General features: G+C 43.9%; 1 protein-coding gene across 1 annotated transcript in view; it reads left to right on the forward strand.

The window, feature by feature from the left end:
- Positions 1–11868: 11868 nt before the first annotated feature.
- ADAMTS18 (ADAM metallopeptidase with thrombospondin type 1 motif 18) overlaps positions 11869–12634 on the forward strand; it is a 67671-nt gene continuing 66905 nt past the window's right edge. Inside the window, exon 1 of the mRNA XM_042480906.1 lies at positions 11869–12157. Within this exon, the coding sequence (XP_042336840.1) occupies positions 12047–12157 (111 nt within the window). The 5' untranslated portion in view covers positions 11869–12046. The remainder of the gene's footprint in view (positions 12158–12634) is intronic.

Here is a 12634-nt window from a genome sequence, read left to right on the forward strand (position 1 = left end):
CTTTGTCAGGACTCCTTTTCTTTAATCTGCATCCTCAGCAGAGCTTGAAAAAAAAAACTGGTTATAAGTTATGCGTTGCTTTCCATTAATTATTTTCTTGCACTAGTTAAAGACGTTGCTAAATTTCAGTACTGTACACTTGTTGCAAAACATGGGTTAACTTCGCTCCTTTTGTGATGCAGTTGCTTTTGTGTATTTGCAAAGAAAGCAACTAGCTAATTCAAATTATTATTTCATTGGAAGTTTTCTGAAAATGATGTCGTGTCTTTTGGAATTGTAAGCCTGAGGGTAAGGAACCGTCTAAATAATAATAATAATAATAATAATAATAATAATAATAATAATTGTAACCCGCCTTTAGTGCGGGGTATAAATACTGTAAATAAATAAAAAATAAAGAAACATTCATAGGTTTAACATTCATAGATTGGTTATTTGCAACTGTGCTCTCCCCCACCCATTGCATGTCCTGGATGATCAGATGAGATCTACAGCTTTTAGGGTATTTAGACCACTATTTCTACATACAGTGCACCTGCGTAATACATGGGTGCGCTATACGCGGCTTTGAGCATACAGTGCGTCCGCGCCATATGTGGGCACGCCATACGTGGCCTTGAGCATACACGCTCAAGCCGCAGGGCACGCACAGGGCGGAAGGGGTGGCGCATCCCATTCAATTGAATGGGTGCGCGCGCTTGTTGCGCCCCATGTGCGCCCATGCCACCGCGCCGCCTCGCACGAGCCCCGTTGTTTCCAATGGGGCTCGAGCATAGGCGGAATTCGCCTTACGCGGAGGGATCCGGAACGGATCCCCCGCGTAAGGCGAGGACTGACTGTATATGCAAAGCTGTGTGGGAGCGCGCGGGGCGTGTGGTGTGGTGCGTCCCATTTGGATGAATGGGGCGCGTGCCCGTGGCGTGCACATGCCACCCCGCCGCTGTGACGCTGCATGCACGAGCCCCATTCACTTGAATGGGCTCAAGCATGCGCGGTATTTTGCTTACGTGGAGGGGTCCAGAACGGATCCCCTGTGTAAGCCAAGGGCACACTGTATATACACATGCAGAAGAGCTCCTATTATTATTATTATTGTTGTTGTTGTTGTTGTTGTTGTACTATAGATTTGCACAGTGCTGTACGTACAATGCTCCTCCTTTTGAAACTGCCTCAGGATCCTATACATGTCAATCCAGCCTTGCTGCCTCTTTTTATGATTTTATGATCATTCCAGTTTCCTTGGTGTGCTTGTCAGAGATCAGAGAAATAAAAAAGAGTATTATCTTAAATTAGTGCTATTGGCTATTTTCTGTAATGCCTCTCAGGTATGCTTTGAAAGAAGGAGTACCCCCCATTGCATCATCATTTCCACCTTTCCATCTATTAACAGCTTCTAAAATATTACTTCCCCCCCCCCCCCCCCAAAAATCATTAAGCCATCTCAGTCCCGGTAGCTAATTGCAACAACTGTACGTTTAGGAAAATAAACCCAACTGGGAAGGCTTAATTGAAAGTAATGCTAAAACCTTCCTGACTTTGCAAAATTGTTTTTCTTTTCTAATTTGTCGTGCTGATTCTCAAAGCACCTTATTGTACTGGTAACAGAGGCAACGAAAGATAATAACCAACCTTCTTTTTCTTGGGTAATGGCCAGGTTTTTAAAGTACGTATCTCATTTGTCCAGACAGTTTTGAGACTCCCTCAATTTTAAATCAGAGATTTAGCACCAGAAGTTGCAGCACCCGATCTGCATTTGAACAAGGAAGGAAGTGCAAGAGTGAAACTTGAAAGGAATAAGCTGCCATGATGTTTTGAGATTTACGACAGATTACTAGACTGACGGAATGAGAACATGAAAGTATAAATTCTTTTTGTACTGATGAGTTTTGATGGTTATGTCAAATGTACTGGACATTGCAGCATGTCATTCTTAGATAAATATGGGTCAATTTTTTAACTTTAGCACCTATTGGGCAACTCTAACTATGCCCTAATCTGCATCCAACATAGGCCTGTTACAGACTGCCAAAATAAAGCTGCTTCAGGTATCTTTGGAGGTATGCTGTTTAAATGATGCATGCATCCTAAGAATCCAGAAGCTGCACCAAAGCTGCACTCCAGTGCTTAGGAATGGAGTGTGGCTTTGGCGCGACCTCCGGACTCTTAGGACCCATGCATCATTTAAATAGCATACCTCCAAAGAGACCCAAAGCAGCTTTATTTTGGCAGTCTGTAACAGGCCATAGTCTCTGAAGTGTGTCAGTAAATATGGTGCCACCAGCTAAAAATACAGTTGTCCCTCCACATTCGTGACTTTGATTTTTGCAGATTTGATTGTTAATATATTCTTCAAGGAAGGACGGAAAGAAAAATCCTATTCTTATGACTAGGGTGGCTCATGGTCCAAACAGGGAGAACCTCACTCCAGATTGGCAGGATAAGATTCCCAAGCCTCAGAGCCACCGGTACTTATGAGAATGACAAAAAAGAGTTTTATGAATAAATATCAAAATAAATGAGATTTTTATGACCATAAATTGATATTATAGTCATTTTCCTTAGTGTTTTTTTGCTCTCTCTCCAGTGATGAATTCTATATTCTTGGCCCTCCCTTACAGTTAGCCACCCAATCAGTCTGTCAGTTGCTGAAGCTGCTGAAACTTGTTATGCTCCTAAACTGAACTGAAATTCTATCTAGCAAGGCTGACTTCCATGGCACTGTGTCAGTTCACACCAACAGAGAATACGACTTCATGCTCCCAGCAAGAAGGCGGAGAGACATATAAATTCCCCAGTGTCTTTGGAACATGATACTCTGCACTGTTATGAGCACCTTTGTTGAGAGGCAATGGGGATATGATGTGGTTACATGAAAACTGCCAGGTATGCAAATTTAAAAACAAAACTTTGTTCCAATGGATTTTGTGGGTTGGAAGAACACCAGTGTTTGTCTATAGAGAGAGTGCTCAATGATCAGCATCTTAAAAAATGACAATGCAGATGAGATATTTGTTCTGTCAGTTTCTTTAACCTCTGAGAATTGGACATGTCACTAAATGCAATTTTCAGTCATAATTCCATACATTTACAATCTTGTGATGCATGAAGGAAAAAAAAAGATTGACAATATGTGCACGTTTGAAAAGTAAACTGAATTCCCTTGCCAAGTTCACAGAGGCAGTCTTCAGTCGACAGGCAAGTCTAGATTTGAAACATGTACCCTGAGAGTGTTCATTTGTAAAATATACCTGCAAAATTCATCCGATTCTATCAAGAAATAAAAATTGAGAGCAGGGTTTGAATCTATGTCACACTTTCTCAGCCTCAGTGGGAGGCAAAGGCAACCCTCTTTCAGAACTGAACTTGCCAGGAAAACCACATGAAAGGACCGGAAATGACCTGAAGGCACACAACAAACAAATAGCACAATCTTCCTCCACAAGGTGTCTGTTTATGAAATATAATGTTCTAATATGAGTTTTGCATTCTCATTCTGATTACCCTAATAAATACCTAGTTCAACCCTTTGTAATAATAGGAGCCCTGTCTCCACTTGCTATAATAATCTGGAGTGGCCCTGGAGTATTTGGGTCCCAAATTCCCCTCTACTTGCTCTCTTTTGTTTTGGGTTTTCAGCTCTTGCAGCAAATGATGGCCAGCTATATTCTCACATGGTCCTCATTCACTGCCTGGCACCATGGCTGAGGTCAGAATGAGGAACCCAGCCATGTTATCGATATTGGGTGCCTCACTCTGACCATAGAGCAACTCACACCGACAGCAATGGATGGCTCACAGGGACCGTGAGTGCAAACAACTGTCACCATCGCTGCAAAGAGAGCCAAAAACCCACAGCAAAAGCTGAGCTATTTAAATGCAGGTTGTTCAGAAGAAGCCCTAAATCAGTTGTCAGTTCTAGGTATTGATTGTGTGTCATGTAAACAGCACTCAGTGATAGCTTTTTGTGGGCTTTTCAGGCTACGTGGCCATGTCCTAGAAGAGTTTATTCCTGATGTTTCACCAGCCACAGATGCTAGCAAAACGTCTGGAATAAACTCTTCTAGAACATGGCCACGTAGCCCGAAAACCCCACAAAAAACTATGGATGTCTGCCATGAAAACCTTGGACTTCACATAGGACTCAGTGAACCTGGACGGGGTATTTTGGATAAATCACCAAAGTAGACATGGCCCAGGAGTGGAGTGAAGTCTCGGGTAATATGTCCCATTGATTTCAATAAGAGCGAGCTTCCAGTTGTCTTAGTCTGGGTCCAATTCATTGCATATCATTCTTGAGGCTCTTTGCGTAAGCGCAAGCTTCCTGGAAGGGCGATCAAAGAGTTAAGCTTTTCAAAAAAGAAAAGAAAAAGACCCACAATGTGAAACCTTCAAATAAATTCTTCTTTGACCTAATAGGACAAGTGTCAGCAGCTCCGAATATGGTAGGAAGTTGGGGAGGCGGGTAGAGAGAGGAGCAAGCCTTTTGATTTCAAACATCTTTCAGTGAGGAATTAGTCTGAAAAAAAGATGTACAACAATAAGCCATGAAAGGGGTCCCCAGACACCATAATTCAAGGAGCAGAATATGATATAAAACTGGCAGGCTTCCAGCCCCTCCGCCAGGTGCTCAATTTGGCTCCTGTTCAAGTGGCCTACGGCCACCAACAGAGCTTTCAGGTAGAACCGAGGATGCTGCTCACCTTAGTATGCCCTACCTCCATCCCATTTCAGGTAGATGCAAAGGATTCCCAGATGGCTGGCTCGCATCCAACATAATCTGCTTTCAGATCGCATCATCTCTACACACCGATGAGGCAGCACAGAGAAAGAATGTATCTGGTAAAGAAATACTTTCCGTGCCACTTTATTCCAATGGCCCAAAGCATAGCCGGGAAGGGTATTGTTTACACATGATTACTGTATTGATGGCTCAGAACCCTTGATTCTGAGCATAGGAGGAGGGAGGGATTGGGGCATAAAGAATTGCTGGGATTTTAAAATAATTAAAATAACACCAACAGAGAAAGAAGGGGGAGTATGCTTTCAGCCTTTGATTTTCCTTCACATGTTTCTTTTAGCTATTGAACAGGTAAGGGAGCTACCGTTATCGTAATTTTAATTGTAGAAGTGTACTTGCTATTGCTATTAGCTAATTTAATTTTCTCCAATGTTAGTTAGCATCCCAGTTTAGCTGATGAATTCCCATACTTTCATCCTTCATCCTTTCCTTTACATTGTAGAGACAAGATCCATAGACACTGGTATCTACATGAATATCTGCATTTGTATACATCCATTTAAAATCAGTTTTATAAACTTGCATTGAATACAGCGGGACAATTGCTGTTGACATGTTATAGAGTGGGCCATTATCAAAGTAACCCTCTAATTTCATTTCCTTTTCATTCCCCCCCCCCCTTGTGAAGTTTCAGGCCTCACAGTTGCTGAGGTAAGCAAAACGAACACATTCCACTGGATGCAGACACAATAAGAAATTAAAGAAGTGCTGTCACAGCAACCACTGGAAACAATGGTTTATAAAATAACTTTCGAGTCCTCAGCATGCCAGAGCATTTCTCTCTGGGATTTGACGCCAGACAGTCAGTTGTCAGTTTTGTTTGCAAATTAGGAATTTTGTGGGTTTGCCCACTTGTTCACTGGGAGCGCCCAATGTACATTGGCACCCCGTGTGCATGGATCCCAATGTCCATCAGTTTGATGTGTAACCGTTACTTCACCGGCTCCCCTGTATATTAACATCATGGCTATCACTTGCTGAATATGAATATTTAATTGCTCAGTTCTGTTTCCCAGAGCACTAAGGCCTGTTACAGACTGCCCAAATAAAGCTGCTTCGGGTCTCTTTGGAGGTATGCTGTTTAAATGATGCATGCATCCTAAGAATCCGGAAGCTGCACTCCAGTGCTTAGGAATGGAGTGTGGCTTTGGCGCGACCTCCGGTCTCTTAGGACCCATGCGTCATTTAAATAGCATACCTCCAAAGAGACTCGAAGCAGCTTTATTTTGGCAGTCTGTAACAGGCCTTAGTCCACTTTGCTGTTTGTTATCCTTCAAGTAGTTTCTGACTTGTGGCAACCCTAAGGTGGCCCTATCATGGGGTTTTCTTGGCAAGGTTTGTTCAGAGATAGTTTTCCTTTGCCTTCCTCTAAGGATAAGCAAGTGTGATTTGCCCAAGGTCTCCCATGTAGACTTAAAGCCCATGCTGAATTCCAGCCAGTGTTTGTAAATGATGCTTTTACATCTGTCAAATGGCATAAGTCAGTCTGTGCCATTTCATCCCATTGTACAAAAGGGGAAGCATTTTGGCATGCTTAGGACATCATACAGTGATTTTTTTATTATTACAGTTCTGTGACTTCAGAGTTACCTGTTCTTTAAATACCCTGGGCAAGCTTCCAGGAAACTCCTCTAAAACAGAGCCCAAGAAGAAGAAGAAAACCCTAATTTAGGCCACCCACAATGACACCCGATTTTACTTCTCCACACATTTCTGCTAATTGATTATTATTATTTTTAAACAATAAAATAAAAACCAATTTTCTCTTTGTGTGCAAGGGAAAGAGATCTGTGCTCCGAATCACTGCTTGATCATTTTTCATCCATTCAAGTGCTGGGTGCATTAAGAAAGCAGTTCATGATATTTGGGAGCTTTCCAAAGGAATGTGAAGTTGAATGCTTTCATGGCCAGCAATCCAGTTTTTTGTGGGTTTTTTGGGCTATGTGGCCATGTTCTAGAAAAGTTTATTCCTCATGTTTTGCCTGCATTTGTGGCTGGCATTTTCAGAGAAAGGAAGCACAATCTCCTGGCTTTCTGATGGGAGTGATTTTGCCCTCCTCAAGCTATTGGCCAAATGTGCTTTCACATAGGCGTCCTGCAATGCTGCCCTGAACTAAGGCAGCACAACCCTAACTCAGGCTGCATCTGCACTGCAGAAATAATGCAATCTGAAACAGCTTTAACTGCCATGTCACATTGCTATGGAATTCTGGGATTTGTAGTTTTGTGAGATATTTTGCCTTCTCTGTCATAAAGCTCTGGTGCCTACTACATACTACAAATCTCAGGATAACATAGCATTGAGCCATGGCAGTGAAAGCTTGGTCAACCCGCATTATTTCTGCAGTGCAGATGCAACCTCAGCCTGTTCTCTGTTTCTGCTTCCTGCCTGTCCACCTCTATATATCATGGGAATTTCCATTTGCTTTTTTGGGGCTGAGCAGGATTTTTTTTAATCGTGCCACAGTTGACAGATGGCACAGTTTTTTTTTACTTACTTCAAGCTGTGCACTGTTTGAGCCTGTTGGCTGTTGTTGTTGTTGTGTGCCTTCAAGTCGTTTCCGACTTATGGCGACCCTAAGGTGAAGCTAGTATGGGGTTTTCTTGGCAAGCTTCTTGAGAGGGGGTTTATCATTGTCCTCCTCTGAGGCTGAGAGTATGTGACTTGCCCAAGGTCATCCAGTAGGTTACCATAGCCAAGCAGGAATTTGACCTCTGGTCCCCAGAGTCATAGTTCAATGCTGAAACCTCTACTCCATGCTACAGTATACTATTTGGCTAATTGGTTGAGCACTGATTTTATGTCACAATTGGTAGAGTGCAGGTAATAAGCATTGACTGACTCTCTTTGGAGCCTTTGGTGGCACTGCAAAGTGAAAGAATTCACTCCCTTTCCTATAATTGATGATCAGATTGAGGGGAGATGTATAGTGGGTTCTTGTCCCAGGATGACTTTGTCAGGTAAGAGTGCCAACCTGTGCCAACTGGAATAATCTTTTGGGACTCTCTGATGCCTTCATGGGTTCAGGCTAGGATGAACTGCAGGGTTTTTAAGCCCAGAAGTCTATGGATGAAAGATTTAGCTTAAACAGATCCCCACATACAAATTTGTGCCTGCACATCTCATTTGCTACCGTGTTACAGATTCTTCAGGTTATTAAAGTCGTGGCATCATTTCGTCCAACTCTTGTGTGTGGCATCATTGTTTGGGTGGAAGAACAATTATATTTGCCCATTTTCTAGATTGTCTCCATAGCTTTCTGTGCTTGGATTTCTCCAATGCTAATGATTTTTTTTAAAGTACTAGTGGTGGTGACACTGGAAAAGCAAGCTGGTTAATCTCTTCACATACCCAAGAATTAGCCTTTAGCGATCACTGAACGAGAACAGCATCTCAGAGGAGGCACTGCGTGTTAGCTCTTAAGAGCTCAGCATGGAGGTGCAAGCTTATTTCTGCCCCAGAATCCAGATCAGGCAGCAGAGCAGGGAAAATACAATGCAGGGATGTCAGCAGGATAGCTGGAACTTCATTCCTGGTGCCAGGAGAGAGGATACCCAGCAAACATAAATAAATGTGTAGAACTAATCAAATTAGGATGGCCATGCTGTGCAATACAGAGCAATTCATGTAAGCAGAAAATTGCTATTTAATATTAGCAATCACAAGCATTTCTTCGGGACCGGCATGGTTGGACCAAGTGGAAATGTAAACACTTGGTTCCTTTTGATTTTAGAAGCTGGCTGGGGTGCAAAATGGAATGTTAAATTCAAGATCTTTGTTCCAGCAACATGATTGGAAAGGCTATGTGCAATGAACTGAATGCTAATAATACTGATATTACCAATGATAATAATAATAATAATAATAATAATAATACACTGTAAATATGGTGAAAAGCAGTTCTGTGGGGATTCTCTCTTCATTTCTGAGAGCATGCCAGACTTTGTTAGGTCTCAGTCCCAGAAACTGGAAGTTTTAGAGTTCTTTGGGGGAAACTGCTCCACTTCTAACACCATGTTTTGAGGCTTCTGCAAAATGTAGAATTTAATACAGAGACTAGGGAGATGCTTGGAATTTTATTCTAGGAGCTTTCCTGGCTCGTAAAGAACACAAATTAATGGAAGAACCATACCATTCCAAGCTGTATATGTTTTTTGTTACTTAGTCTGTTTCCATGTCAGCTGGAATGTAGTTATCTTTAAGCAGGACTGTCAGTGTGACATGGCAGAGGCCACGGTTTATGTCCTGGACACAGATCGATTAGCCATAAACAGCATCAGCTTTAATTATGAAATACCAGTTGGTTCTCCATATCCAAAGAGTTTTTTATCCACAGATTTGAGCAAGCCTTTCCAGTTATATGCTCTCTCTTCATAAAACAAACTGTACATTTACAACAGGAGGCATTGGATACAGCATCTCCCTATCCTAAGTATAATAGAAAAGAAACAGGATATTAGTGCTATACTCCAGCAATATTTTGTGAATATCATGCAGTAATGCAACATTTTTCACATGGTGTCATCATTATTGCGTGATTATCCCGTGAATAAAGCGGCAAAATTGCGCCGCTTTGTATTTTCAGGATGTTCCCAAAACTAAAAAAGCGGCATGATTTTGCCACTTTATTCACAATAATGACGACGTCACGTGACATTGTTTGAAATGTGTCAAGTTATTGTGCGATATATATGGGATATTGGTGGGAGCATAGCGCCAATATCCCATTTCTTTTTCCAGTGTGATAAACTCCATTGGTGAGAAGACAATATCCATCGAAGGGCAGCTAAAGGCATATAGGTAAATCAGGTTGTATACACAGCCTTGTTTTCCACCATTTTGTTGCCTACCTACACTGTCACCGTTGCCTTTCTGAGGCAGTTGCCTCACTCTGCCTAATGGTAGTATTATCCCTGATGGAAATTGGCATGAACAGCTCTGATTGATAAAAAAAGTGAGGTGGCAAGAATCACAACTTTAGCCCCCATGAATCAAACAACTAGGCTGGAGTTGTCACATAACTGAGTACTTCCCAGTTATTTGCTTAGATATACTTTGTGATTGCCGATGTGTTGGGCACTGAGAAATCTGTTCCCACAAAGAAGCCAAAGTAAATAAATGAATGGGCATCTGGGGGAGGAGAGCTTATTTGTTCTGCACGCTTGTCGGTCCTGCTGGTGTCAATCTGAATCTGGCATGTGGGAAGCGACTGGGAGGCAATGTGCAGCACAATGACTTTTCATTTTAGGAAGGAAGGGCCCAAGGAAAAAGCACAAAGGAAATCACATATGCAAAAAACATGTATAACATGGAGATACTTTGAAACTGAATTTAGTAGGAACTCATTGGGGGATGAGATGGCATAGTGGTTAAGATGCCAGTTCTGATAATCAGAAGATGGGAAGGTTAGCAGTTCGAGGCCCAAGTGCTGCATGATGGAGTGAGCTCCTGTCACTAGCCCCAGCTTCTGCCAACCTAGCAATTTGAAAACACGCAAATGCAATTAGATAGATAGGTACCACTTTGGTGGGAAGGTAATGGCATTCGGTGCAGTCATGCTGGCCACATGACCACCAGAGCAGTCCTTGGACAACGCTGGCTCTTCGGCTTAGAAACGGAGATGAGCATCGCCCCTACAGTCGGTTACGACTAGACATTCATGTCAAGGGACTATGGGGCTCGACAGACAGGCGGTTCAATGCTGCCTCTTTCAGCCCTGTAAGCAATCCGTGGCAACCACATGCCACAGTCTGCACATGGAGCAAAAAGAAGCCACATTGTAGAAGAGGCACCATAACCACCATGGATCAGCGTTATGTTTGGGCACTGTGCACAAGGGACGTCATCGTGGCGCACCCCATGTAAACGGGTGCGTGCCAAAGTGGTGCCCCAGTGGAGGAAGAAGAGTCTCAGCGTGTGAACTCTCTTTACTTTTTACCATGGGACCTGCAACAAAATGTCCCCTTAATGGAGCATTCCTATTCCATGTTCCAGCCAGCCATGCCCTTATCCAGAATACACCTATACATTCACACTCCTAGATGGTTTCATGTGCACTGAATACCTTAGCTACTCCTTGAGGTAGATGTGGGATGTGAGTGGGCACCGCAGGCCAATTTCTCCCTGTTCTTGCAAAATCATGCCAAATTTCTAATTTGGGGGTGGGTTTTGGAGACTTTGGGAGCCACAAAAGTGAGGCCAAGCCTCGGTCCTCTTTTGTAGCACTGTTGTTGCTGTTTGTTGTGTGCCTTCATCCCCCCCCCCCCACACACACACATACAGCAAGTCTAATAGCAACAGCAATAGCAAATACATTTGTATACCGCTTATCAAATGACAACCCTCCACTTTTCTTTCCATTCTTGCTATTCCTATTAATATCGTTGTTATTATTACTATGATTTGCTCACCCTGACAAGAAATGACAGTACTTCAGTTTCATCGCTAACATTGCTACTATTATTATTATTATTATTTGCTTACCCTGCCAACAAAGAACCCTCCAACTTTCTTCCGATTCCTGCTCTTCTCATTCATGTTATTGTTATTATTCCTTGTTGTTATTGTTATTACAAGGTATCTGCTCACCCTGACAATGGCAGACTATGACTGCTCTTGCTATTATTATTATTATTATTATTATTATTATTATTAGCTCACCCTGCCAACAAAGGAGAGCCCTCCAATTTCTTGCTATGTTTGCTATTCTTATTGCTATTGTGCTGACCATGCCAAGAAAGGACACCCTTCTAAGAGATGCCTTGCTAGGCTTGCTGTCCTTATGCCTTGGCATTGGCAGGCTTTGCTGTGAGGGGCTGGCTGGCACACAGGGGCGACCCAGAGAGGGGCAGAAGGGGCTCTTGCCAGGGAGAGGCCACCTGCCAAGCCCCTTCTGCCTTCCTCCTCCTCCTCTTCCTCCTCTTGCTGCTGCTGCTGCTGCTGGCCTTCCTCCTCCCCTGGGTTCCTCTCCCTCCTGTTGCTGCTGTTGCTGCTTCTGCTGCTGGGGCTGGGTCTCTCTGCCTGCCTTGCCTTGCCTTGCCTTGGGTCTCTCTGTGCCTCTTTCTCGGCGGGATGCCCGCGGGGCTGGACCCGAGCGCTGGGCAGAGGCAGATGCTGGGCTGGGGCTTGGCTGGCTCTCTCCACGTGGAAAGCAGTAGCAGCAGCAGCGCAGGAGGAAGAGCAAGAGGAGAAGGAGGAGGAGGCAGCAGGTAAAGCCTCCCGATGCCCCGCGGAGCCAGAGGCGCTCCATGGACGGGCTCCTGGCGCTCCTCCTCCGCTGCTGGACCCAGGCATCGACGGTGGCTCTGGGCAGCCCCAGCCCCATGCTCCCCATCCTCTGCCTGGGAGGCCTGGGCAAGGTAAGGGGCACCTTCCCTCCTTCCTTCCCTCCCTCCTTCTCCAGGGAAACCGACCCACCCCCTCCATCTCCTCTCTTCTCCTGAGATCAGGTCCTCTTCTAGGGTTTGCCTTGGTTTGACAGACCCTTGGGTAGTGGCACCCTTCTTTGGCATGAGTCTTGGGAGGGAGGGAGGGAGGGAGGGAGGAAGCAGGGTATATAGATAGATGCCCTCATCATCCCCATCCCCATCATCATCCACTATCACCATCACCATAATCATCATCCACCATCATCACCATCACCATCATCACCACCACCACCACCACCATCATCATCACCGTCACCATCATCATAACTATCACCATCATCATCCTCACCACCATCACCACTATCTTTATCACCACCACCACCATCATCATCACTGTCACCATCATCATAACTATCACCATCATCATCCTCACCACCATCACCACTATCTTTATCACCACCACCACCA

The sequence above is a fragment of the Sceloporus undulatus genome, chromosome 8 (genome assembly GCF_019175285.1).
Source record: "Sceloporus undulatus isolate JIND9_A2432 ecotype Alabama chromosome 8, SceUnd_v1.1, whole genome shotgun sequence".
In the NCBI taxonomy this organism is placed as follows: Eukaryota; Metazoa; Chordata; class Lepidosauria; order Squamata; family Phrynosomatidae; genus Sceloporus; species Sceloporus undulatus.